Source organism: Odontesthes bonariensis, chromosome 7, assembly GCF_027942865.1.
Source record: "Odontesthes bonariensis isolate fOdoBon6 chromosome 7, fOdoBon6.hap1, whole genome shotgun sequence".
In the NCBI taxonomy this organism is placed as follows: domain Eukaryota; kingdom Metazoa; phylum Chordata; class Actinopteri; order Atheriniformes; family Atherinopsidae; genus Odontesthes; species Odontesthes bonariensis.
Window position 1 is genome coordinate 18,953,680 of NC_134512.1, and position 27,405 is coordinate 18,981,084.

Sequence of the window (27,405 nt, forward strand, 5' to 3'; positions counted from 1 at the left end):
TGAAGAGATGTATGGTCAGACAAGCACCTTGTGTCCCAGTTGGGCAGAATCGCCTTGGGCTGCAGTGGAAACAGGATCAATCAGATGACCAATCTCTTGCACAGAGGATGTCAGCTGATCCTGGAGTGCCTATCAAGATACAACAGAAGATAATTACAGTCAAGTCCAGGGAAAAAACTATCCCATTAAACTGTTTTTTGTTTGTTTTAGTTTTTTCTGTCCAAACAAGAGAGAGCTGATGCGCTTACTTCCATAGAGATATCATCTCTGCAGGGCAGCGTTTGCCCAACTGAAGCCAGGGAAGCTTGCTCAATGTCACGGATACACTTATTAATATTATCAATGGAGTAATCACACTCCCTCTGTCCTGGTGCCTTGTCCCTGTCACACAAAAAAAATAAAATACAGGAATATATTTACATATTGTTGTGCAAATATGGTAAAAAATGAAAAATATTTTTTATCTAAAATACAATCCTCACTTTAATTTGGAAGAATAGTGAATCATTTCTCATTTTGGTTTGCTCTCAAGAAAAGTGACTCTCTTGTCTGTACATGAAAGATAAATCTACAGTGGACAGGCAAAGAGCTTTGTCCAACACAGAGACTAGAGGCAAGGGGCAAGGGAAGCTACTCCATGGCACTAACCCAAGATAAAAAAAACACTACCAACATTCTAGCTTCACACAAGCTTACTCATTAACGTGTGTTTGTTTAATCTGTAAGCTAACTTTTCTTGCCAGCAGCAGTGCCTTCCTGGAGTTGTGTCATCACCAACAGGCTACTAGGCAACCGGCTGACACTCATACAGTAACAGCTAATCAGTTTGAGAATCGTATTTAGCATTGAAGAGATCAGAGTGCCCCATTTCTCATTTAACTGTCATCTAAAAGTTATTCCCCAAATGCTACATTAGTCCTTTAAAGAAATGAAATATTCTATGTCTTAGCTGCTGTGCTTTACTGTTGATTAAGGTGGGTGGAGATCCACATGGTGAAATGAGTTTCAGAGCCAGGCTCATCATCACATCACCGTTCTATAGTGCTAACTGAACTATTACAAAACAGTGGGGATCTCAGCAGCCATATACTAAAATCGCAATTTACTGCTAAGCTGAACAGACATCCAATCGCAAGCCTGCTAGTTTCAGAAACAATTTTTCCTCCAACTGTGAGCACACCTTTAGAAACTATGATGAGGATAATCCTGCTGAGACGGATGTGATTGTGAGCGGGATTCATACCAACCTAATAGAGGTGATGAGACTCTTAATGGAGTCAGAAACCGTCCTGGAGTGGCCGGCTAGAATGGACCAGGTGGGGGGATCTTTGGGGTTGAGGACCAGCGAACGGGCAGTTTCAATAAGGTAAGTGGAGCTATCGAGCATGGAGCGGGCTGAACGCACAATAGGCTCCTGCGCTGCTGAGCCCTGGGGAAATGAAAAGATTAGTGTAGGTGAAACAACAGCCCAGGTAGCAGCTGAGCAGTCAGGAGCTAGCCATATTGGTCTGACTGAGTTGTTAATATTCTTTGACTACCTTGGAGAGATCAAAGGTGCAATCAAAGGGAGGGATGAGATTAGAAAGGCAGCTTTACACAGACGCAGAAAGAAACACCTTAAGTCTTTATGATACCAGCCAAAACCTCTCTTGACAATTAGATTAACAAGCTGAAGATTAGAGCAGCTGAGAGAAAGTGCTGTTAAACACTGCCCCCAAAACAGATTACAACCATAAAGCTTTTAGAGGACTGTGCAAGCACTTTTCTGCTGAGATTGAAAACTAAAAATCCATCTTGAACCTTCTCTTGATATTAACAGAGGGAGGAAAAAAAACAGATCTCAATCTGAGTCCCTTCAGTGTGAGTGCAAAAGTCAAAACGTGATTATGAAGAGAAGACATCTTTTACACATTGGATGTTTCAGAGCAAATGATCTCAAAACATTTTTTATCAGTTTTTATGTTGTTGGCAACTCAAAAAATAAAAAACAACATTATGAAGAATATTACAAGCAAGCATAAAATGGACAAATACCTCATTACTGATCTGAGCAGGGATGCTTGCAAACTCAGGATTGTTGGCAAAGGTTGACAGGTTTTCTACAGCCTCAAGAAGTGGAGTTGTAGCAACGCGGCACCTGTTTCTGTTCTCCTCAGAAAAATCCCCATCCAGAGCCTGAAAGAGGGCATGACATGAATAAACATATGTCCAACTTGGCCTTGGTCTAGAAAGCGACTGAATTATACATACACGTCCGCAACTTCTCTCTTGTTGAAAAAATTTCTGTAACAAATGTACACTCAACGTTTTGATCAGTTGGGGAGTTGACCTTGATGGTTTTGACGAGGTTGGCTGTGGTGTTGGCCACCTCTTTGGCTGACTGGACAAACTGCCTCCTAGCCACAGGGTTGGAAGTTTTAGAAGAAGCTAGGCGGCAGGCGTTACAAAGAGCCGAGGTGTGCTTGGCTACAATTGTTGCTGCAGACAAGACCTTACGAAGAAAAACGAACATAAAAAAAAACAATAAACTGTTTCAGAAGTTTAGGCAACAATACAACATATTGCAATAAGTAAAAACTGAATCAAAGTCACATCTGTATATGCAAAACATTACAACAAGTAATTATAAAGCAGTGCAGGTGCCCAGTGTGCTCCTATAACAATTCTGACCACATGAACACAGGACTTCTGAGGGTGCACTGTGGTGTGTGGCACTAAGGAGTCAACTGATTAGACTGACCATGTCAACGCCTCTCACTTTATGTCAAGTTTCTTAAATTGTTTATGCAGAATGGTGATGTCCATAATCCTGCAAGAGGATGCTGCTGCTGCCATTGAGGACCATGTGTTTGGTCTCTAACCATGTTGGGTTAGGTATGGTGTGTCTCATAGTAACATCTACACAATAGCCAGGATGGTTGAACAAAGGTTGACCAATAAAACAAACTGGAGGGGATTATCTAGGTTTAGCTGCACGATTTTGACAGCATGGAATCTTCTGCTATAGAGGTATGTGGAAAAATCAGAAAGCTATACAGTAACTTTTTCAAGTTAGCAAGTTGAAGCTTACTACATTACAGTAGCTTACTAACAGTTTATGTTTACCTTTGTAGCAGGTAACTTATTCTGTCACAAATGTTTCTTTGGCAACTATTCTGTTTATTACAGGCTTACATGCTATCTGCACATACAAGGGAACCGTTTCGTAAGGTTTTGTAGCTTGGTATGCATAATCTTACCTGTGAGGGACTACTGGCTGGGTCCACTAAGTTATGACAAGCCATCTGTATGGCTTGGTGGGCCCGTGCAAACTGAATGGGATCCACCAGCCCTTCGTGACCAGACTGGCTGTTGGGATCAGAAACACCTACAAGATAAGTGGCCTACAGTAAGGAAAACAAAAACAGAGTTAAGTAAGTGTGTCTTGCTTGCTTTTTCACCCAAATATCAAAACTGTTGTAAGAGGAAAGCTCAGACTCCAGCACTTAGTTCATATGCTTTGACCTAAATATGCATATACTAAATACATAAATAGAAAGCGTACATACAGATTCACACTGTATACACAGTGCTTCTAAGGAGTGGATAAGCTGCCTGCCCCTTTCTTGAAAAGGCATCAGAATCTTGCAGGGAGATAAGGATGTTAACAGCTTTTATGGCGTAAGTCTGTAAAACCTCCAATGAAACCTGCCTCATCCTGCCTTGCTGCTACTGATTCCAATAAAAAGCATCTTGGTAACCTCTAAATGCTATTCGTGAGAGGATTTAAAATGAAATGTTGTGATTAATTCAGAAAATATATTTAAAAACACAGTAAACAGAAAAGAGGTGCAAAAGAAAAGCTGAGACAACAGCAGAAGAAGGGTAAATCAGAGTGCGTTATTTAGATGCTGTGATCTCACCTGTCCGGCAGCCTCTGTCAGCCCACACAGGGCTTTGGACGCCAAACTAACACTCTCCCCAAAGGCTGGCACATCACCTGTCTTACAGTGCTGAGAAATGCCTGCCATCGACTCTCCCAGGACCTGAGGCGGATGGAAATGGTGAAAATTTGTTTGAATTAGATCTTCGTGAAATACCTTTGACAGTTTAAAGTACACAGAAGACAGACTGCACCTTTGAGTTCTCCATGACGCTCTCGATGCAGTCAAAGTAGGAGAGTTCGTTCACAGGCTCACTGGGGTTGTCTAGGAGACCTCTGACGGCCTGCATACGGATAGAGATGGTAATTATCTAAAGTTTCGTGGATGTGCCAATAAACATTTCTCACCCTCGTAATTCGGGTCTTGAAATGCATTTTCAACATTAATAAGCAATTTGGAATATGCTACATGATAATCAATGCCTTAAAGTGAATGTCGTTACTGTCAACATTATTCTTCAATTATATACAATGAATTTCGTGTAATAGCATAGTCAAAAGGAATGTAGGCCTCAGAATGCAAAATGCTCTTGGCCATGTGTCACATGGGTGGCTGCTATTAATGTCCATGTGGAACGAAAGGCTGCATGAGAGTGATTTCAAGAGTGAAAAATATCCCTGTTAGTATAGAAATCAGAACATAACAATAGTACACAAGATATATCTACAAGAAACAGGCCTGTGTCTGTGTGTGGTGAAGAGCATGTGAGGAAAACTACCTCCAACTCCCTTAAGGCGTTGTCACACTCCTTTTGCCCGGCTGCTTGCTGGGTACAGAGCGTTATCAGCTGGTTAATACTCTCTGTCACCGCCCTGAAACACACAGGCAGCCACACAAGCCTCTTTAGCTCTCACATGTGTCCTCTGAATGCAGGCGCATGCTGGTTTCACTCGCACATGCTTTTAGCTCCTCTATTCAAGCATGGCAATGTTGGCCTCTCGCTGCAATTGGATAACACGGTGCACAGGAGTGTCGAGATTGTCTTGAGTTTGCGTTCAGCCTTGCTGAGCACAGACAAGCTCAAGCCAAGGCTTCCATCTTTCTAATTAGACAGAGAGAAGTCAGTCAGGCCTAAAGCCCTACGGGACCAGCTGCTTGGCTTCTTTCCACTAAAGGGACGATATGCACTCCCTTTAGCAATGCCGAACAGATATACTGTACAAGTGGCATACAGATGCAGCAGGGAATCATTGTTTGCATCCATCACACCTTGTTAGTCGGGACCTGGATTCATATTTAGTGCAGAGCTGCTCTGTTTACAAGCAAATAAAAGTATGATATCTATCAGAAACAATACATATCTCCTACAGTGTGTATCTTAATCGCACCTTGCTGCCACAGCTAGAAGATTTTTCGCATTTGCTGCACCTGGATCGACAGACAGTGACTTGGCAGCCAGTAGCAGCTTACTGGATGCCATGGAGATGTTCTTCAGATTTCCTATAACTTGGATCTGGTCCTCCTTGCTCTGTGCAATCAAGAAATAAGAAAAATACAGACAATTTTAACATGGTCCCAGAGCAGCAATTAAATCAATACAAAATAATATACAGTGTTTTAACAGCTGTCTAGCGATGTGTGGATGTTTAGCGTTTGTCTCTACCACATAGTATCCTCTCTTCTCACTCAGCGGGCCTCTCTGAGCCTGATTAAAGCTCGGGTGTCACGCTACGTCAACTTCAATCCCTGACCATCATTCCAAATTAATGAGCAAAATAACCAGAACACGAACATCACAAGATCTCATTACTTCCGACAGTGTTAGAGCTCTTAGGGACAATCCATGTGCCTAAGTGAATGAGATGAAAAGGTCCAATTAACAAATGACTTAAATAGCTTAGTTAATAAGTGACACAAAGATGCAGTCTGCATTAATGGCCTTTAGTGAAGCGAAGGCATCAGTGGTTTACTATCTGAGTGGAATGTGGAGGGGTTGTTGTATGATCATGAATCCTACTTGGGTGTGTCCTGCCATCTCAATGCCAGCATCCAGGAACTCATCAAAGTCTTGGCTGAACTTCCCGGAGGCTGAAGCCAGCTGGCTGCTTGTTCCACGAGAGGAGTGGACGACCTCGCCTGCTGAGTGGTTGAGTTCAGCTGCTGTGTGGTTCAGATCAGTTTGGGCCTCCTGGAATGTCTTACTGCAGGGAGGGAGCTTCAAAGACAGGACACACAGTTAGGCCATACTGTATAAAATCATAAATGATCAAATGGAAATAACCTATTCATGTGGCACTAATATTTGCATGTACAACATAGGTGTCTTGAGTCGTTTTCCTTAAGAAAATCTCAAGCAAGGACTCACAAAGTCCACAAGCAGCTTCTTGCTGGCCTCTCCGATGCTCCTGAGGGCCATATCAACATCCTTCTGGCCTGGCAGGCAATTTACACAATTATTCAGGGAGTGTGACACAGCTTTGGCTACCTGGAACACAACAGAGCATCAGTCAATGCTCTTCCATCTTAACAATGTACAACATAACAAAGCCCAAGAGCAAAGCTATATTGGGAAAAAAAAAATCTGAAATGCAAATTCAGCTCACAGTTCTGTCACTAATTTCTGCTGCTGACAGAGATACATGCCAAACAATATGTTCATCTCCTGAAGGGCCACAGAAAAATGAACAATTTTACTCCTGAGGAATATCGGGCGACAAAGACTCAGCAGCGAGAAAATAGCAACGCTTAGACAAGATAATTGTCATGGAAAAAAAAAATGTTTACAAATCAGAAGAGGATGGGGAAAGGGACCTAAAAAGAACAATGTGATCACAGAGGAACCTGAATAACATTGCTTCCCTGTATACATACTACTGGGACCTACGCTACCTGTGCCAGTCTCTGTTGACTCTCAGCATCTCCTGGATGAACCAAAGCCTGATGGGCCTCATGGATCAGCATGGCTGAGCCTTCCATCACACACTGGGCAGAGTCCAGCATTGCAGCTGCAGCCTGAGGCTCCTTGGTACTGGCTGCCACACCTCGGGCAGCTTGAGCCAATGTCCTCAGAGCCTGGGCTGTCTCTCTGGCAGCAATACCTACAAACAACCAGCCACAATTTAAAATTATAGCAAATACATCTAATCACAAAAACACAAAGTAGAGTCAAATTACATGAGTATAAGAACAGAAATACACAAGTGAACATACAGAAAGACCATTTTGTGTGATTCATACAACACTGTAGGAACAATTATATGGTTTTAACCTAGGAGTAATACTTCACTGACATACAGGGAACACAGGGTTTACATTCTCCTTTGTTGTACATTATTAGGTGGTAAGAGAAAGTAAAGACCTTAAATAATGACATTCAATTAAATTGAATACATTTTCTTCCTGTTTATGCAATAAATAGTGACTATTTTTGCTCAAACTTTTAAAAGCATTCCTCCATCCAGCTGGCAGGAGTCCCCCACTGTGACCAAACTGTGATCCTAAAATGCCCTCAATGTTTAAATAAAAGAGGTAATATAATAAATATTGCACCAGATTAGAGGTGCCCTTAAATGATTACACATAGAGCTGAGAAAGCAGAAAATTGCATCAAATTGCATTAACCAGCAGAGTGGAGCCATTTGTTGATGAAATGTTAAATCTAGTGAAAATTAATCAGTAATAAGCTGCACTCTGGGTGACAGCATGAAGTAGTGCCTGGGAGTGTTCATTGTTAGGGATGTTACCCTCTTCATTGTCTTTATCTTCACTCCACTGAGATCCCCATTTGAGTCTGAAGTGACCGCAAAATGGCAAAGGCATGCTGCATTCCAAGAATTTTGTTTAAAGCAAAATTCTGATAGCAGAAAAATGAAAATAACTGTCTGTAATGCGTTCATATTTTCAACATCGGCCCACTTCAACATTGTGACTACTGTTGTAAGAGAAACTGAAGCAAATTATTAAATGGCTACTTGAGCCTCTCCAACCTGTATAGAATACACTACCTGTGTAATGTTCATTGCCCTGTGCAGCACATGTCAGCAACTGGGCCATGGAGGAACCTACAGCCTTAGAGGTACTTCCCAAATCCTGAGCACACTTTTCCAGCTGCATCAAACAACAAAAAACATGAAATAAAAAAAATTAAGTGCTAATCTCATTAATGAACCCTTCAGAATGTTCAATATTTCTTCATAAATACAAATTAAAATTCAATTAGAGTTTGACCCCGGTTCTAAAAATATAGAAAGAGAACATAGTCATTATGACTGGTCATTTCTTTATGTAGAAAAAGGATTCACTACCACCTATTTCTTGGCGGCAAAAGTGAATCTCAAGGATTAGAAGTTATTTTTAAGGACAGCAAAAAAGATGAGAATAATGGATGAGTGGTGAGTGGCGAAAAAAAACAGCCTCTATCAAATTCAGAGCATTGGCAGAATGTGTAGAAATGGAGAAAGTTTATTTTACAAATCCCAGGACCATCAAAGATCCCTCTGGGAGCAAGGTATGTGTTAGCTCATCAGGTCAAAGAGACTCTTCTCACAGTGGCCAATGTTAACATTCACAACGTCCACCTTCTGAACACTGGAAGAACAATATACATGTCTGAACTTCAAGGAAAAAAGTCACTGCTCTCTAAAAGGAACAGTTTGCTACAAATCACATGGAAAAGCTGTCTGTATAATACTTACAGGAGGTCGGTATTATCTATGTTGCTGTCTACTGACCGTTTCCCCGGGTAGAGGTTTGAGTTGGCCATCAATCACAGACATTTTTGCATCCTGGAGTTCACTCTTGAGTGTCTGTACGGTCTTGAGGGCCGAATCAATCTCCAGAGGACCACAGGCTTCATGGGCCTTCGAAATAATATCCAGACATAAATGTTAGTCAAATTCAATTACAGAGCAGAGTGAACAGGATGCAACGCCATATGTGGCTTGTCTAAATGAGATCAAAGAACTGGAACGGCACAAAAGTTTGTAAGCAGCAAATTTCCTGCATAAGTGGGATGAATCTTGTTATCTCTGACAGTGTTGCATATACACCTTCTGGGTGGCAGTCCTGAGCTCCGCCAGGCAGGTCGCTAAATTCTTGGCACACTGGCCCAGTTGCATAGCAGCAGCCTGGTCAGCCACTGTGGGAACTGCGGACTTTGCTGACGTCACCATCTTACTTCCAGGCTAGGAGATGGTGGCAGAAATATGACAAGAAATCCATAAGTTCTAAAAGAGCAGCGTTGTGTGTATCACATGCAGGGTCAGATGGTCACTGGCAGTTTCAAGGTGACGTACTAACCTGCAAGAAGCTCTGGCTGGCCATGATGAGGGCAAGCTGGGGGCCAAGCTCCTCAGGCTGGGCCTGGCTGCTCCTCATCCCTTGCACCAACTGGGGAATGCTATCTGCTACAGCCTGAAATTAAAGTATTCTTCATGTACTACACTATTATGACTAAAGGACAAAAGTGCAGCAGAAAATACTAATTATTTGTATCCAAAACTATAGTTGCGGCAGAAGAGTACATGACAAAGACAACATGAGCATACCTTGCAGCTGTGTACTAACTGCTGGTGTGAGGCAGTATTTTTGTTGGAAGCAGCAGCATTTTGTGCAGCTGCAATGGTCTGAGTCGCAGCAGCCGCTGCCTGTTTAGCAGCTAACTGTTCACAAGACAGAAATGTAGACAACTTAGTCAAAGGCAAGAAAACAGTGTTTGGCAAAGAGGATCATTCACATTTGCTCTGTGCAGTATTATGTTGCTATGTTTGGTGCTCAGACTGTGTTCGAATCAGGCTCAAAGGAGTCAGCCAAAAGGTTTTGTAAGAGGAGGGAACAGCGATGGGATTGCATTGCTCAATCTTTATGTTTATCAGTATTACTTCCGCGGTTGTCATGTTTCAAAGAACCACAGCTAAATATACTTGGCTTGGCTCACATCGATCCAGAGACATGACTTACTTTGAAGAGATGACATGACAAAAAGCAAGAAAAGACATTCTTGCCAAGGGGGAAAAAGAAATATGAAATACATGGCATCATAAAGATGAAAAAAAAAACTGTAAAGCACATCAGAGGCATGAGCATTTCAGGTAGCATTTGCTGCCACTACTGTATTCAAAATGTGCTGCATAAATATTTCAGTATTCTGTTTAATATTCTACACAGAATAGTTAATTTAAATCTAAATGTAATAATATGCATATTTACGCAGCAACTAAAAGACATTTTGTCTGGACACATTGAAATTAAGGGGTTTTAAGGGCCAAAAATGTTTCTGAGATAATTGTTACAAGAACACTTGGAGATTAATAACACTCTTCTTCACTGGCTTACATGCCGCCTCGATGGAGGTGACCATTAGCACCATTGCTGTGACCATCTGATGTAAGGAGGCGGACTGAGATGCGTGTCTGATAGCAGGCTGATTCCAGCCCAGGGTAATGGATAGTTTATGTGCCTGGGAAATTGAACATTGGGTGCTTTAGAGCAGAGAGGTGGTAGGCATTTGGGGCAAACTGACACTGGGCTAAACACAGATCTTTACACTCAGATAGTTCATTCACAGCTCAAATGGGATTTACAGCTCACTGCAACAGGAAAGATAAATAACACAAAAAAAGTATTTTTTTAAATTGGTCGTACTTGTACGAATGATGTCATTTTATCATTTGTGATCTTCTCCAGAATTTATAGAGTATTTTTTTATTACAGGGTAAGAAAACTTGAGAAAAGTTTGTGTGACACAAGAAGGAGGGCTATGTTTTGATTAGGATCAAGCAGCGTAAAGATGAGGACATTCTGCCTCCTCTGACTCACCTCCAGCCTGTTAACTAGTTTTTTCTTTATTGCATTTTGTGCCGCAGCGTTTGTGGCAACACGAAGCCCCTCAGCTGCCTCCCTGAGCCTCTGCTGCTGGTCCTCATTCTCTGGGTAGGCAGCCGCCCCCTGAGGGCGCAAAAACACACATTCATGTACAAATGTGCACACACAAGACATACACACACTGCTATTACACACTGTGTGCAAATACAATATAACAAGAGGTACCAGATCTCACCAATATAAGTTTAACAGCTCTGGTTATGCTGCACATGTTGTGCGATAGATGCAAAGAGGCATCTACTGTAGCTCTGTCTATTCTCTGACAGTTTCCAAGGAAACCATCAGTGCCAGATCCTTACTTCCTCTTTGATAATGGCACTGATGTGGTGATTAATGTGTAACAGATCAAAAACATCTTGACGAGCTATATGCAGTTGCATGGGTATTTCACACTGATAATATCCTGTACGACAGTGCCAGGGGCTCATTAAGAGCCACTGATGCTTCACCCTATTATTTTGGATGTGAAATGATGCTGGAGCTATTGCATACTTTAATGCCGACAGTTGATTTTAATAAAAGCAAAGCATTTCAGTAGAGAACAGATTTAATGTAACATTACACATACAAGGACACTGCTGCATTGCCATTACTGAATGGAAAAGTACATAAATCTGTAACAGCTTGATCAGACAGATTGTATGTAAAAAGGTTTAACTACATATAATTGTGTCTTCTACACTAAATTGACATCGAATAGAAAATAAAACAACAATAACATTATTTACAGATGCAATTAGTATATGTTGACACATTTAAGGGAAGACTAATCTGAATCTGATCACTCTCTCACCTTAGCAGCCTCCACCATCCGAGCTGTGGCATCAGCCAAAAGTTTGGCTGCAGCAAGCAGCTTCTTGGAGTTATCGACGTCAACTTCTGCCTCTGCATCTGACCTCATGGCATTGACCAAGTCAGAGGTGGCTTGGGCCAACACCCTGGCCTGACGCACCATCTCACCTGTTCAGGCAAACAGCACATTAGTATATAAATGCATTTTGCCTGGATGAATATGGACAAAGATATAGCAACACAGGGAAAGTCCATGATACAGCTGAATATCAGTATGTGAAGCCAAGCTGGACTTTTTTTTCTTTGTTTGTTTTTGAGGCTTTTTACTTATTTTTGTTTTTCTCAGTAGTTCTGGCTTTCAAACAGCAAGAACTGTTTGACAGCAGTGTTTACATGTTCTGTTTTAGAAAAATTAGGAAACTATGTTTGTGTCACAGACATTTCGAAGAAATCTCAGAGTAACAGCAACAGAAATCTGAGTCAGTGCAGTCATGGATTGGTGTGACTGCACCCTGACATTTTAACTTTCATTCATATTTTATTTATTTATTTATTTTTTTAATGATTTTTTTATGCCTTTATTGGATAGAACAGTTCAAGATAGACAGGAAACAGGGGGCAGAGAGAGGGGGAATGACATGCAGCAAAGGCCATCCAATGCGGGACTCAAACCGGGGCCAAGTGCAGCAAGGACAGTAGCCTCTGTATATGTGGCACCTGCACAACCCACTACGCCTCCAACCAACCAACCTAAAATTAAATCCATAATTCGTTAATGAGTGAGAATTTCCTGCAAATGTCCTTGTTTTACAGATTATAAATAATTGTTTTCATCCTCATGCTCTCTTATAGCTGAAAGTTTTTAGGGACTTATCCTCTTTCACAGAAACAAAAATGTTTTATATATACATACATACATATATATGTAATATCTCCCAGCATATCTGCTATAAAAAGCTGCGTTTCCCAAACACCCACCTCCAGCTCAAAATAACTCACCCAGAGAAAGTCTATGAAAGACATCTAGGTGCTTTACAACCTACATTCAGTGTCCTTGGAAATCAACCAACCTGCTCATCACTGAATACTGATTTAGTTTTGCTACGGATGTCAATTTATAGAAGAAAAATGTTTGTCCTTCCCAAAAAATGCCCAACTCATGTGTTTCTTGTTAAATTTCAAAGGCTCCCTGATGCTGATTGAGACCAGACTGAGAACTCTGTAGTGGTTTTGGATGACATGTCTCCTACAACCCCCTGAGAATTTACTTGCTTTGATAATATTTTAGCTTCATGGCTCAAACCATAACAAATAACCTGAGCTTTGAACAGGCATAGAGGATTTTTAAGATCGTTTATCATGGAGACAAATGTAGACAACATCTCAGGCCCCTCTGATGCAGACAGAACATTTTAAAACAGGTTAAGTGAAAGCAGGGATTCACTGCTTTTAGTTTCTCTTTTACTACTCACCAGCATCACCCATAGAAGTGAAAATATTTTCCGTCACATTCATAATGGTGTCTGTGGCCTGGTCGTAGCGTCCTATGGGCTCTCCACAGCTGGCGTAATGGCGGACATGTTGCAGTAGGTCGCTAAGGGCCTGGCTCACCACACCAGCTGCCGCACCGACTTGTTTCAGCAGTTCGCTGTCGTCACTGGCCGAGCGGCAAGCTTTCACACAGGTCTCAACAGACCGGTCCACCAGTTTACCGGCCTCAACAAGCTGCTCCTGACACACTGGGGAGCTGATGGTTGGACTCACCACCTGGTCCACACACAGAAACTCAGACCAGTCAAAAAAGTGAAGACTGTGGTACATTTACAATGATTCTTGTATCACTTTCCTAAGCACAACTGAGCAATTTATAAAAGTAAATAAATGATCACAATCAAATAATAAATTAATCAGTTGTAGATACAAAATCACAAGTCTAGGTCATTATTACCATGAGATATGACACAGACATGTGTTTTCATTAGAAATAAGTTCCATAGTATGTCTTTCCAAAATACTTTTTTCATTCTAATCATTTTCTGTCCGTTACCATGTCTGGAGATGAACACGTTTCAGATCAGTACCTTGGTGCAGGCTACCAGCTGTGAGGTGGACAGGGCACACTGAGTGGCAGCTGCGATCACTCGATTCTGCAGCACGGTGTCCTCGGACACCTGGGCCACGTTCTTGGCCTTCAGAACCAACATAGCAGCTGCATTGGCCACTGCTTTGGCCAAATTCATCAGGGTGTCCTGCAACATATTAATCAGTGTCCTTCAATAAAACACAGCACAGCTGTGTACGTGTAACTGAGGGGAACAGGAAGGTAAATGTTTTTAGTCCTTTTTTGTTCTGCTCATGTAATGCGACTACAAAACAACAGGACTCTAACAGAAAAAGAGGCACAAGGTAAATAGTCTGTATGAATTGTAGGATGTGAATAATAAATTACATCTGCATTATTAAGTATAGAAAATGGATTGCAAACTACATTGTCTTAATGTAGTGGAAGAATACTGGCTGAAGATCAATGACACCAGGAATGTGGATGATTCACGAGCCCCCTCCTCCAGCCATTAACACTGAAAAGAACTCTATGAAAAATGTGAGAGGGCAAATAAACTGAGGTGACTGTGACATGTAAATTAATTTCAGAGTAAGAGAGCGAATAAAGCAGAAAGTGAACATTACTGATAAGATTGTATCAGTAGAGGTCCAGGACATTGCAATGTATTATTACTACGAAAACCTCTTTATCTGATGCTTTCTTACATAAAGCCACATAAAGAGACAAGCTAATAATAAAGTCTGAGGTAATTACACAAGTGTTTATTGACATTTTTTAAAAAGGGGCCTTAAGAGTATGTGTGTGTGTGTTTGTCTTCCTGTTTTGGCCGGTAGTGTCATAGTAACAGTGAGTGGGTGGCGTCCAACCTGGAACTTCTCATCAGTCTCGCCCTCCCCCATGTGACGGAGCAGGTCCCCGCTGGCTTGTCCAATGCTTCCTGCTGCAGTCAGCACCGTCTGCCTGGGCTGCATGAGGATGACATCAGCACATTTATTACACAGGCCTGGCTTGTTCTCACAGGGGCCCAAGAATTGATCTAAAACAGACTTCAGGATTAAAAATCATCCCTGAAAAAACTTCTGTGATACATCTTCACTGGGACACTAATTGAAAAAAAAAAACATGCAAACAAGAGTATGTGTTTTAGTGACTGCTGGGATTACAGTTGAGGATGAGATCCAAATCACCACCATGCTCAGTAGGTGCCTCACCTCAGCGGCTGCAGGCTCAACAGATCTGAGCAGATCTGACACAGCCCCTGCCAGCATCCTGGCAGCACCCATGAGCTTGTGTCCACTCCCCACCTCATCATCCATTAATGCTGCTAGCAGCTTGACACCCTTCGACATTTCCGTGAGGTTGGATGATATGGTGGTGATGGCGCAGCCCACTGCTGTGTAGTCAGTCTCTGTGGGCTCACCTGCAGAGGAGAGACAGACGTCATAGCAAACCACTCAAACTGCTGTTCTTCTGTGCATCTTAATTTTCTCACTGCTGCTGCATCGATTTATCTAAGCCACAGGACAACCTGCGTGTCCTACGCTTTAACTCACACATCAGTGTCATGATTAGAGCCCATTTGAAATGGCTCCACGGAGATGAACGCATTGGGGCAAGTGGCCGTGAAGAAGAAAAACTTGAATTGGATAATGGAGGGGAGCGTAAGTGAAACCAAACAGATGGCAAGGTTTGATTGAAACTAGACTGGCGCTGTGCCAGACAACATGGGGAGAAGCGAGAGCTGAGTTTCAGAACAGCAGTTTCAAGATTTATTTATCATAAGAAATATTTATAGAGGAAACTGGGACATTTCCCAGGGACTGATTAACACAAGCTTGGAAAAATGTATTGATTCCTATCTTGAAATACAATAAAGAATGTTTAAACAGTTTTCACTGAAGCTGTGCCCAGTGCAAACTTCCCCAGTCAGAATTTAGCTGTGGAAATAAATGAAATAGGAAAATGATAGTTGTGCCGTCGATAAGCTGTTCAGCATTTTACTGGGAACTCACCTGCTGTGAGATTGACCACAGATGCTGTTCCAGCGGTGATGGCATCAACCTGAGAGTGGATTTCGTGTTTGGATTCATCCACCTTGTTCTGAACCCAAACCCTGGATGCCTTTCGGAGAACAAAAATGAGAGCCATTGGTTTTCATCACAGTGGGAGATTTGGAGCTCAGCTCGAATCAGCTTTCTTGCACTTGATTAAGGGTCTAGGCCAATACAACACATATTGCTTTGGAAACACTTAAGCATCTAAAATAGCCTCCAGATTTACTGTTCTACAACCAGAAAAAATATAATAGACATGGATGTGACTAGAAGGCTTGAATGCTTTACAATGCAGTTTTAATATCAGAAAGCATACAAAAATATTACAAATAAAAAAATCAAGAGGTTGCTGTGATTGTCGTGAATGTGATGGACGCAAAACTCTGGTTAAATTATAGTATAACTTACTAAATCATGGCCCAGTGGAGGCAGATTATCTACATGTCCCAAGTTGGCCTGGGCCTGCTGCACAGCCTGCATACTGCTGTTGATGGTTCCCATCAAGGCCTGCTGGGCGTGACTCTGGCAACAGCAGATAGAGACACTATTTGTACACATGACTAAACAAAAGCAATCTGGAAACACAGTTGTCAACCTTGGTCATGAAATAAAATATCTACAAACCGCATGGGAAAAATGGGTTGTTTATGTGAGCATGAGGAACCTTTCATTGTATCTCAGCCATATTCAGTGTGTTCAAAGGAGGTAATTTTTGAGAGAAGTGAGAACAAATAATATTTCAAAACCAGTTAAACAGATTCACATCACACATGAGACACTGCGTTTTGAACTTTAAACTTAAAGCACTGAGCACAGCGGAGGTGCTGCGTCCTTTTTTCATCCATTCATGTTCACCGTTCTTCTCATTTTAAGTGTAAAAGCTCTTACTCACCAGCGGAGGCATGTGTCCTCTGTGCATCTGCCCTGTGGTGATTTGCTGCTGGGCAGAGGGCATAGTGCCCATATTGAAGGTATCAGGGCCGCCAATGGAGCCAGACCGTATAATGCCTGGAAGGGCCACTGATCCATGCTCCACACGGCCGACACGATTGAACTGCTGCTGCAAAATGGTGGATCTTGTACAGAGGAGAAAGAAAAAGAAATAACACATTTCAGAATTAAACCCAAGATCTGTGATCATGCACTGAGAAACTGTTTCTCAGTGCATGATCGCTACATTCAACATATGTACATGGACATGATTTATGTGGCCAACTAAGGATGTGAATTAAAAGAAAATTAAATACTTTATTTATTCAGGGCTGGTGACTGTGTAATGAGGAAGGATACTTTTCATCTAATTTTCTATCACATCCGTCCTAATTTAGGGTAATGATCTGTATATCATGACAAATTGCAAAATGACATATGGATGCTTTTACTAAGTTACTAGTTAATGCTAACTGTTACTAATTTAGATCGCAAAAATCAGAAACAACTGTTCCCACAGTGAGCTGGCATTTTAAGAGAAAATGCTGTATGGGAAAAAGTGTTTTCATGCCCAATTCAACAGATGCTCCTGACTCCACTGATTAATGATGGCTTGTTTTGAGAGGAAGCAATTATGTTTTTGCAATGAGAACTATAACATGAGTCAACTGGTCCATAAGCAGCAGGTATTTGATACTCCATTCTATCAGATTGTAGTTTCACGGAGAGTCATGTTGACCTCTAGCGATAACTCATTTATAAACTCTGTTGGTTAATTTTGACATAGCGAGAACTGGTCGAGTTTTCATTCAAACACTAGTTTTGTTTGATAACAACAGAGCTACTTGGTGCATTTCGACCACAGCACCAATTCCACACTCCATGTGCCCTCTCTCCTCCATCCTCTTGCTTGTCACCCTGAAATCACTCTTAGCAAAAATTTGAAGGAAGTTTCATTGTCTATCTGGAAAAGAGAGGAGTGAGGAGAGAAGAGGAGCTGGAGAGGGTGTAGCAGTGTATTCTGGGGCCGTGACACATTATCCACATTGTTTAAAATTAAATATGTACATTGTCACTCACACAAACTCATCTGAATGGGATCTGAAGCTGTGCCACACATTACATTTAACCGACGTTCAGGAGCTTAGATTTCTCACTGTGTTATATGCCTTTTGTGTGGGTGGGACTAAGAAGCAAGGAGAACATACGAGGAGAAGAATGGAGATTGTAGAAAATACAAATAAGAAGAGAGGAGTAAAGCAGTTTGTTTTTGCCGGTAATGTCATTATGATTCCTGGTTTTATTCTGTTTTTGGTGACAACAATGCTTCTTTTGCAAAGGTAAACCTCGGGGGTTCTCTGGTGGTCACAGCCCCATCAGTGATGAAGCCCTAATCTATTAACTCCTGCTTTATTAGTGCTATGAAAATACTAATTGAACATCAGTCAATGAATTACACAGTAAAATCAAGAACTAATATTTTCACTTGTGTGATATTTCAAGTTCCACCTAATGAAGCTTTTTCTTTAAAAACATGTTGATAAGCTTTAACAAAAACTATACAAGGAAGCACTTAACTAAATTGCGCTGTATTATCTCAAAATCTTAAGGTGTGTTTTTTTGTGTTTAATTCTACCATTAAAGAACATTCACTCTGGGCAGGCATAAATGTAATTACATGGTCAATTAAACGGTAAGGTTTAAATGCATGAAAAACAACCCGACTGTGATCAGTGAATCAGAGTAGTCAGCACTTCTCTGGAGCAGATAATACAGAAACCACTCACTTCTTAGGGGAAACCGACTCCTCCAGCATGGTGGATTCCTCGTCTCCCTCAAGGCCAAAACGATCTTTACTCTGCTTCTGTAGCGTGGTGAGACATCGCAGGGAATGTTTTTGGCTATTTGTCTGGAGGACTGAACGTATTTATTCAAATATAATATATAATATATATTATATTTGTATTTAATTTTTAATCACTTGCCTTTTTAAGAATAATGTCAATGTATCCAGCAATAAGTTGTGATATCTGCTCTCCCTCTGTGGTCTGGACGGAGTAGTAACTTTCCTGGTACTCTCCGAAATCCTTTGTATCGCAATGAAAACAATGTCATTTAAGCCACAATATATCACATCTGCCTAACTGCCAAGAATATCCCAGATCTTCTGAGATTTTTGTAATCTGTGCTCAGATAATAAAATAAAAAAAATAAAATAAAAAATGCCCAAGTGAGGCTGGGGATCTAAATAAACTTGGCAGCCCTTTAATCATTTCGACTCTTGATAAAAAGAAAAAGTGACTGGCTGCCTTGGAGCATCCTATTTCTCACAAGAGCTGATTACGAAGGAGATGTAGTTAATGTGAGAACTGCTCACTTCAAAGTATCTAAGGTGAGTAGTTTTAGTTTAAATCAATGCTGGCAAATACAACTCAGTTATTTTCAAAATGTGCATGATCTATTAAGCTTTAACTTGACTAACTCATTCCAGTACTCGAAGAAAATGGCCAACAGCTTGAGAAGGTAATGAAAAAAGCTCTCAGATAAATCTAAATTCAGCAAATTCTTCCCCTGGAATCCATTGTTAACTCAGAAAAAAATAGCTGGCTAACATGCTGAAAATATTAAATATCCCAGTTTGAGGTCTAATAATTTTTTAAGGGGATGTCTATTTTTTAAAATAAGAATTGGAGGCAGCGGACTGTGCATATGAATTTATAAACAAGATTAAAAGTAATGATGGGGACTTGCAAAGAGTCACACAGTACCAAGGTAAAGCTCTTGGGGGAGGCTGCCCATCTCTTGACTGTTGTCAGAGGCCAATCCTGCACCACCTCCTTCGTCTTTTCATCAACTCTCATCACTGACTCCTTGGTTATCCCCAGCAGCCGTGGGACCAGTTTGTTTTTACCCTTCATCTTTTCCTGTCAGACAGGAAAACATTAGACCACATTTAAGTAGGTGCTACACACTTACACAGATGATTCATACAAGGCACAAACACAAAATCATTGTGTCATTCAACTGGTGCCTTCCTGAGACACACACAATGTCTGAGGCTTGAAGCCCCAAATGGAGGAAGAGAAAGGCAGCTGCGAAATGACCCAAACCCCCGAGTTCAGGCTTGGTTAACTGCTGCTTTATTGAGCAAGATCTCCACAGGCTTTAGTCGCTGTCAGTACAGCAGCACAGCACTTCCACTAGGTCTGCCTGACCAGCACCGCTGCCCCCAAAAATCTATTACTGCTCACTTCAGACGCCATGCCTAAGCTTGGCTCCAAACCAGGGGTGGAGAGGACAAAGCAAAAATTAGCAGTGTGTAGGGAGGGGAAGGTCAATATATATATATTCAATGTCTTTCAGCTATTGTTTCTTCTTTTTTAATCACATGGTCAAAATGGAGAGCTCAGTGAATCCGACAAAAACCCAGAAGAACAGCTTTGTAGTCTGTGTGCTCTTACACTCAAGGACAGATAACATTATTCCAGTGTTCACGGCATCTTTGTGCAGAGGTTTATTAAAAACTTTCATTGTTTGAGGTTACATTATTCAAACGTCATCATTTTCAAGGCTGCATTCAAGCAGGAAGAGTGGCTTTGTAATCTGAAGTGGAGAGGTGATGTATCATTTCATATTGTTTACCCTTGATTATTTCAGGAAAAAATATGCTTGTGCAAGATAATAAGAAAATAATCCTCATTCTGTACACACCTGCATGTATGAATGAAGCAAACCCATATTCAGTACACATACTAGACAAACTTATCCACTTAAATGTACAGTAATTCTTACTTCTGTCACATGCATGTCTAAAGCAATACAAGGCTTTCAATCCAAGAACCTGCACTGATTAAACACTAACAGATGAGCAATGGAAGGTTCCATGAATGCCAGGTCTGCGCTTTTACCTTCCCAAGCTTGAAGAGCACAATGCAGCTGGAGTGAATTATTTAGCAGAGTCTTGAAAGCTCAATCTCCACATCTCCTCTTTGAACACCGACAGCGCCCTCACTCACAGGTTTCCATAACGGCACACAAAGATCATTTGTATCCTGCTGTGTGTTTTAACTATACAGCCAAACATTCCATTTATCATCACTTTAGGGCCCAGCAGACAACAGCACTCTACCTATACTTTCCCTCTTTCCTCAGCATTTGTAGCCAAATGGGATGTCGTCAGAGAGCTTTTATGATGCTCGCCGGTGCAACTTTATCCTATTCTCATGGTGCACTTCCACCTCACTTATGTGTTTGCCAAACCAGAACAGAACAGAATTGCAATTGTCACAACTATTACACAGCACTGAGTGGGCTGCTGAGTGATGAGTGCACAAGCGTTGCCTCTGAAGCTGCTGATCTGTTGTGATAATGGGGCTTTTGGGCTTTTTTGTGCTCCCAACAAGCTTTCACACCTCTTTGACAGCACATTTACTATAACCAGATGTCCTATAGTACTGTACAGTACGTCAGTATCAATTGTTAAAGCGATACTTGTCAACAACAGGTCAAATTGTTAAACCGATATGGGTTAGAAAACATGAAATCAAAATTCTGATGTTATGTTCATATCCTTCCCCTTTTGCATCCGTTATATTGACATCATATAGCAAGTTATTACAAATGTTGCAGCATTATTAGAACAAAGTGAAACATTGTTAACATGCCGAATGTGTAGCTAGATTGTCTGGATATAAAACCAAAAATAAAATGCAAAACAATCCCTTATTTCATGCAACTAATATAGAACACAAATTGTTTATCTTTAGTAGCAAGTACTCTCTGCCATACTTATTAATCTGATGCATGCAATAAATGTATATATATATATATATATATATATATATATATATTCATGTCTTCTTTATTGCTTGAATGGAGGCGATCGGCATGGTTTAGCGCTTACCTTCACCAGGAAGAAAGACACTCCGTATGTTAGCAGGGACCTGGCGAGCTTCACATACTTCACTTTGCCCTCAATCTCTGTCATCTCGCCACAGTTTTTATGCTCCTGGATAGCAAAGGTTACATCTCCATCTCAATCTGATCATTACATACATTAATGTTCTTGAAATGCTCTGCATGTTATGTGTGTATGTTTTGTCAGTGTGTGCTTTAGCGGAGAATAAACAACAATAATTGCAACGGACAGCCAAGTAATCCAAACACAGAATGCTTGCAAATGTAACATTTGAACCATAAAGCATACATACTTGGAATATTTTCTTTTCGGACCCTCTCTGCTTGATATACTCTTTGGGCAGGAACTCCTTCAGGCTACAGAGATAAATGGAATTTTTACATGGTTATTCACTTGAGCTGCGGGCATTTCCTTTTCTATTAACATACCTCTACATATGAGGTCATTCTTGCCTTACTGTCTATGTATCAGAAAGCAGTCGCAACAGCTGACATCACCCTTGAGCTTTCCACTGCAGGAAATCCCTGAGGTAACAGCCTGTACTGAAGCAGGCGATAACTACAGTACAGCTGTGAACTGAACATGCAAAAGCTTGACACTCTGCTATTCTGAATGGTGGTATTAATTGATTCTATTATTAAGAAAGGCTTACTCCAGGAATCCAGGCTTGTGCTTGTGCTCTACGTGGGGTCCGAACTGGATCTGAGCCTGGAACCCTGCAAACTCACAGGCTTTATCAAATGAGACAGGGTGGGATCCATTCAATATGTCATCTCTTGCCTGGAGGAGACATGAGAACAGGGAGCAGGGAGGATTTAGTGAGGCACACATCTAAGAAAAGGACAGAACTACAAAGGCATTAGAATGCTCCAAAATTCACCCAACAGAGTTTTATAACGAGCACTTCATTGAGTGCTTTGGATGCACTGTGGCTTGAAAAAGGTTGTTTTCTAAATTTATTTCTAGAGTGCATACACCTAAACATAAACTCATGCACACAGGGGGGCCAAATAAGATTACTTTGTGACAATAACGGTAATTCTGCTGGCACTCAAATACGACAGCCTCCAAAGTTTGTCATCACAGACAATTATGTGTTTGAAAAAGAAGAGCACAGAGCAGAGTAGAGTAGAGAAGTGGATCAGTCTTTCACAATATCCCGTCTGCATTACAAACTTTTCCTCAAATAGTTCTTCAGATATCTAATGATTTTTTCCCCCTTATTTTTGGCTGCCTGCTTGACTGTCGAGACATCACTTACTCTCAATGCATTTTCAGCCAGGCTCTGTGCATTATATTCACCATTTAAATAAACGGGAAGGGAAAAGCCTTTGTTGACATCTTTCAAATGGTTCTCCCTGCGTGCTGTTTTCTCCAGGGGCCAGTCAGCTCTGCCTCACTCTCCCTTTCTAGTTCGCTGCTTAAAATTTAATGGCTCCAAGAGCACAGAGGCCATGCTGATAGTGAGAGAGGCTCCATTTGTGCATTTAGCAATGGCATATCAGTGCACAGCGTGGACTCGTCTCATTCTTACGTCCCATTACATCAATGAAAAACTAAGCAGCAGCTTACTGCTGTAATGACGACAACAATCTCCTCTCCTTAAAATCAAATTCCTCTCCAAGTGCAACTCACTGTGGAGCACATGAGCTCTTGGTGAACACAAGAGAATGCTCTAAAATTAGCCCTCACACACGCCATTCACGCTGATGCACACTGCTTACTCGAGAGCATTATGCAAAGTTAGACACAGGAGTAGTGGCTGAACTGAGTCCTTTTACTTTAGAGCAAGAGTTGCTTGCAGACTGGTTAGAGAGCACAATCTACCAAAGCACCCAAGTACTTTGAAAAGCCTATTGAATAAGGCACAGAGAGCAGTGTATAAAGTAGTTCAGATACTCTTACATAAATTCTTGTAATTTAACATTTTGAACTTTAACATATGTATAAGATGCACACAGTATTTTACTGTTTTGAAATTTGCTAGTGATGACACAATCACATATTAATTTAAGAGATCAGGAGAAGCCAATCATGGCACTCAAATGTACATGCTAATGCATTATTGGCTGGTTTTTTCTCCTCACTTATAAAGCTCTTAATGACCAAGCTCCATCAAATCTTAAAGATCTCATTGTAAGATATTTTCCCAACAGAGCACTTTGCTCCCAAACTGCAAGTTTACTTGTGGTTCCCAGATTGCATGACAATAAATCTGATCTTAATCTTAATCTTAGGGATGGCTCAGCTGATCCTGAAACAAAGGGGTAATAGTAACACTGGTATGAAACCAAAAGCACCCTTAGCTACTGAGGATGACTTTAGAAAAATATTAGCAACCTGCCTACTGACCCGTTAGAGTTGTGTGTGCAAGAACATAAATAACTACAGTAAAGGCTTTAAAACCCCTGATTTCTTTATATATTACCAGGAAAACAGGAAATAAGTGCACACATTTGTTTTAAACATGTACAAACTTAAATTAAAATTCAGTACGTAAGGTAAAAATGGAGTTTGTATAATTCTATTGAGCCTAATAAGTCAACATTTGATCTATCTTTTTTATTCTTCTGAACAGCCTTCAACCTCTTAGACAAACTTTCGTGTAATATATTGAAGTAGTCTTTAGAAAAAAATCTCCAGGCCTCATGGAGGACATTTCAAAGCTCTACTCTGGATGTTGGATGCCTTTTGTTCTGTTCTGTGTCAAGATGATCCCATGCTGCTTCAATAATGCTAAGGTTCAGGCTCTGGGGAGGATTCATCTCTCTATTAGACCTGCTTCCACTGATTTTCAGTCCAGTTCTTATTTCACTTGGCATACCCCAGCCTTTTCTCCCTGTTTCCCTTCCTTAAAGCTGCGGTCGGCAACTTTTTTTTAGTCATATTAGCTTGAACTGTCATGGGATTCTGGAAGTAGAATATTAAATAGGCTGTTTAGGAAAAATAACGAAATCTGTAGCTCCCTCTGAAGCCTGTAATCATGCTTGCAAAAACCGAGCGCTCCCGGCTGTTTTTAACCAATCAAGTTAGGGTGGAGGAATCCTACCTGTCAATCACAGCTTGTGCACACGCTGCTGAGCGTGAGTCTGCCCCAGCTTGTGTGCGCTCACACTGGTGTGAACTCACGTGCACAACCTCGTCCACAGAGGGGGAGGGGTTTGGGGGGGCGATTCGGAGCTTGTTAGAGGTTGGGGGAGGGACCTGAAAGTTGTATCAGTTCGAATTTTCCGACTTTAGACTCGCAATTTTGAAAACCTGCCTACTGCAGCTTTAAGAATAGCTTCTTGTAAGTCGCCCTCGCATGGAGACCATTTTTGATGAGTCTTAAGATCAACCGAAGGGATCTTATATCTTAGAATAAAATGTAAGTTTCAGCTAATCCGTCTGTGTTATCTTTGGCATTTTTAAAAGACACAACTAAATAAATAAAAAACAATTCTGTTTATATGAGATTTGTAAGAGATACAAGGTAAAACTGATTCTTTACGAAGTTTTCTTTTATGTGTAAACACAACACAGGTTTATTTCTTGAGCTAGGCTCTGATTGATTGATAGGTCAGCGTTAATTGACATAACAAACAAAAAACAAACAAAAAAAAACTGAAATTCTTTGAAAATGGTTTAGTATAGCGACTGAATTGAAAGCAAGAAAAAAAAGCATTAAGAAAGACCTTAAGGACTCTTACTCATGACCACTTTAAAAGATTACAAGAAAATTTGTCTTCTTGGATGAAATGAGGGGTGTCTCAAGACTACTTCATTGTACTTTAATCAATCTGGAAATAAAGTATCTTTTTAAAGAGCAAGATTTTTAGAAAAGGCTTGATTCTTTGTCGAGGTTTGAACTGTGTGAGGAGCTGTGCACCAGGAGGTGTCGGAGGGCTGGTGCTATTATCACAGTGTCACATCACAGCGTCAGGATATTAAACTGCATATCTGTACAAATATCAGTGGACCTTGCTAGACCCACGACAGCTGTATAGGTGTTTGTGTGCCACTGAACAACTGATGTTTATCCATCATTCCACTTAGCAAGTCTTAGTCTGTGATAATAACACATTTCAGTCTACCGTTCACTGGATGGCTTTAATGTCAGGTTCCTTTTTAAGCAATGAAGTGAAATGTGCATTTCTGTATTTTTATCCAATGACCAGCTTAGTGATACCATATTTGTCAAGAGTCAAGATGGTGAGGGTAGACCCTGAATTTCTCACATGGGACATGGCAGGTGATACAGGGACTGGCTCTAGAACATTTTAATAGAACTGCATGAGTCTAAGTGAAGCACAAGACATCAGACTTTGTGACACACATAGCCTGAGGCTACAACACTATGGTCAACCGGTCTACAATGATCATGGATTAGATTTATAATTGCCCTTTGGGTATCAATAAAGAATATCTGAATCTGTCATTTTCAGCTAAGAAAAGAATTTATAATTTTTCTCGATTCTCTGGTTCATCGCTTTCTCTGGATTTTTACTTTCCAGTAAACCAAAAATGCTGCACAAGCTGTTAAAGGGCTGTCACCATGAAATGATGTTATACCCTGTGGGATACACGGTCCTTGGTTGACAATGCAGCACTAAAGACTGAATTCTACAGATGTGCTGTTTTAGGAACAGAAATTGTTTTTCTGTTTCTGCTCTGGACAATGCTGTCTGCTGACAAATAAAAGCACTCTAACAGGAGCACAAGAATAAAAGACAAACAGCACGACACATAGGGTGAATCTACAATATAGAGGCTTGTCCAGAGCTCAATATAATGGGAGTGGCTGAGTAGTAAAGGAGATTAATCCATTATTGGTAGTGCTTTCATTGTGTCTGTGTCTTTGTTTGTGTGTGTGTGTGTGTGTGTGTGTGTGTGTGTTTGCGCGCGTGTGCGTGTGTGTACATGTGTGTGTGTGTGTGTGTGGGTGGTTGGTTGGAATTGAAACCATGGGAGCTCAAAATCATGAACAGATATGGGATCACAGCAAATTTGCAGGGGGTCTCAAAGAATATTCGGCATGTCATCATCTGAACCATCTTAGTTCAGTTCAATTAAATGAAATTTGATTCCTTGTTACTGCTTAGTTACAGGTTTAGGTGACAGAGGCTGATGTGGTAAAACTTTTAACAAGGCCAAGGCTCGTAAAGCTGCTCTTCCAAACAACTTCTTCATGCGCCTCCAAGACATGTTGACTCCACTGTCTCAAGTTTTTACGGACATTTCAACTCTGCCCCAGTCTTCCTGTGTGGTTCCCCCGTATCGTAAAAAATCCGTCATTGTGCCTCTGCCTAAGAAGTCTGTGTCTTTTACCCCGAATGACTGTGGACCATCTGCTTTCGTATCTGTAAGTGAAAAGATGGTTGGCTACATATGACATCTCTTCCATTCTTGACCCATTAAAGTTTGCCTACCGCTTCAAATGAATATGTAGATGATGCTGCACTGCTCTGAATGCTGCTTTTTGCTTCTCTAATCTTTTTTCATATGTACATTATGACTTGATTATGTCCAACTTTTGCGTATTTATCTCATTATCAGCATGATAGTATCACAGCAGTGTGTGAGTTGCTGCACTGCTCAAGACCAAAGCCTGCTTTATACTATAAAAACAGAAGTGCAAATCATGCAAATTTGAAAACTTAATTTTCAATCTAGACACCTGAATATCAATTCTTAGACCGCTCATGCAAGTCACTGCCTCATTACACAGCTGCTGACCAGCTAACACAACCATACGCATCTCATCTTGAGTTTTTTGTCATGTACAATCTATGTAATGTAGGAGCTGAATTTATAACCAGTTTAGGTCTGTATGTCCTTGCTGTAAGGCAGAGAGAACACAATAATTTCCTTGTATTTCAAATACACAGGGCTGTACAGTTGGGTTTTTGAGAATCGCTGGAA

At 40.9% G+C, this 27,405-nt stretch overlaps 1 protein-coding gene across 5 annotated transcripts in view; it reads right to left on the reverse strand.

The window, feature by feature from the left end:
- Positions 1-27,405, reverse strand: part of tln2b (talin 2b) — an 87,126-nt gene that overhangs the window by 20,518 nt on the left and 39,203 nt on the right. For 4 of the 5 annotated variants that reach the window (XM_075469879.1, XM_075469875.1, XM_075469878.1 and 1 more), the window contains 33 exons: positions 22,157-22,284; positions 21,797-21,860; positions 21,490-21,594; positions 19,355-19,510; positions 18,572-18,673; positions 18,374-18,450; positions 16,549-16,732; positions 16,065-16,178; positions 15,615-15,723; positions 14,814-15,022; positions 14,469-14,567; positions 13,619-13,786; positions 13,010-13,304; positions 11,539-11,705; positions 10,680-10,808; positions 9,410-9,523; positions 9,162-9,275; positions 8,912-9,046; positions 8,594-8,722; positions 7,868-7,970; positions 6,753-6,961; positions 6,229-6,348; positions 5,881-6,078; positions 5,252-5,391; positions 4,642-4,735; positions 4,117-4,206; positions 3,903-4,025; positions 3,240-3,383; positions 2,306-2,491; positions 2,035-2,175; positions 1,248-1,429; positions 249-381; positions 28-129 (listed from right to left, as the gene is read on the reverse strand). In XM_075469879.1, coding sequence (XP_075325994.1) covers positions 28-129; positions 249-381; positions 1,248-1,429; positions 2,035-2,175; positions 2,306-2,491; positions 3,240-3,383; positions 3,903-4,025; positions 4,117-4,206; positions 4,642-4,735; positions 5,252-5,391; positions 5,881-6,078; positions 6,229-6,348; positions 6,753-6,961; positions 7,868-7,970; positions 8,594-8,722; positions 8,912-9,046; positions 9,162-9,275; positions 9,410-9,523; positions 10,680-10,808; positions 11,539-11,705; positions 13,010-13,304; positions 13,619-13,786; positions 14,469-14,567; positions 14,814-15,022; positions 15,615-15,723; positions 16,065-16,178; positions 16,549-16,732; positions 18,374-18,450; positions 18,572-18,673; positions 19,355-19,510; positions 21,490-21,594; positions 21,797-21,860; positions 22,157-22,284 — 4,563 coding nt within the window. The remainder of the gene's footprint in view (positions 1-27; positions 130-248; positions 382-1,247; positions 1,430-2,034; positions 2,176-2,305; positions 2,492-3,239; positions 3,384-3,902; positions 4,026-4,116; positions 4,207-4,641; positions 4,736-5,251; positions 5,392-5,880; positions 6,079-6,228; positions 6,349-6,752; positions 6,962-7,867; positions 7,971-8,593; positions 8,723-8,911; positions 9,047-9,161; positions 9,276-9,409; positions 9,524-10,679; positions 10,809-11,538; positions 11,706-13,009; positions 13,305-13,618; positions 13,787-14,468; positions 14,568-14,813; positions 15,023-15,614; positions 15,724-16,064; positions 16,179-16,548; positions 16,733-18,373; positions 18,451-18,571; positions 18,674-19,354; positions 19,511-21,489; positions 21,595-21,796; positions 21,861-22,156; positions 22,285-27,405) is intronic. The other variant, XM_075469880.1, reaches the window with a different exon arrangement.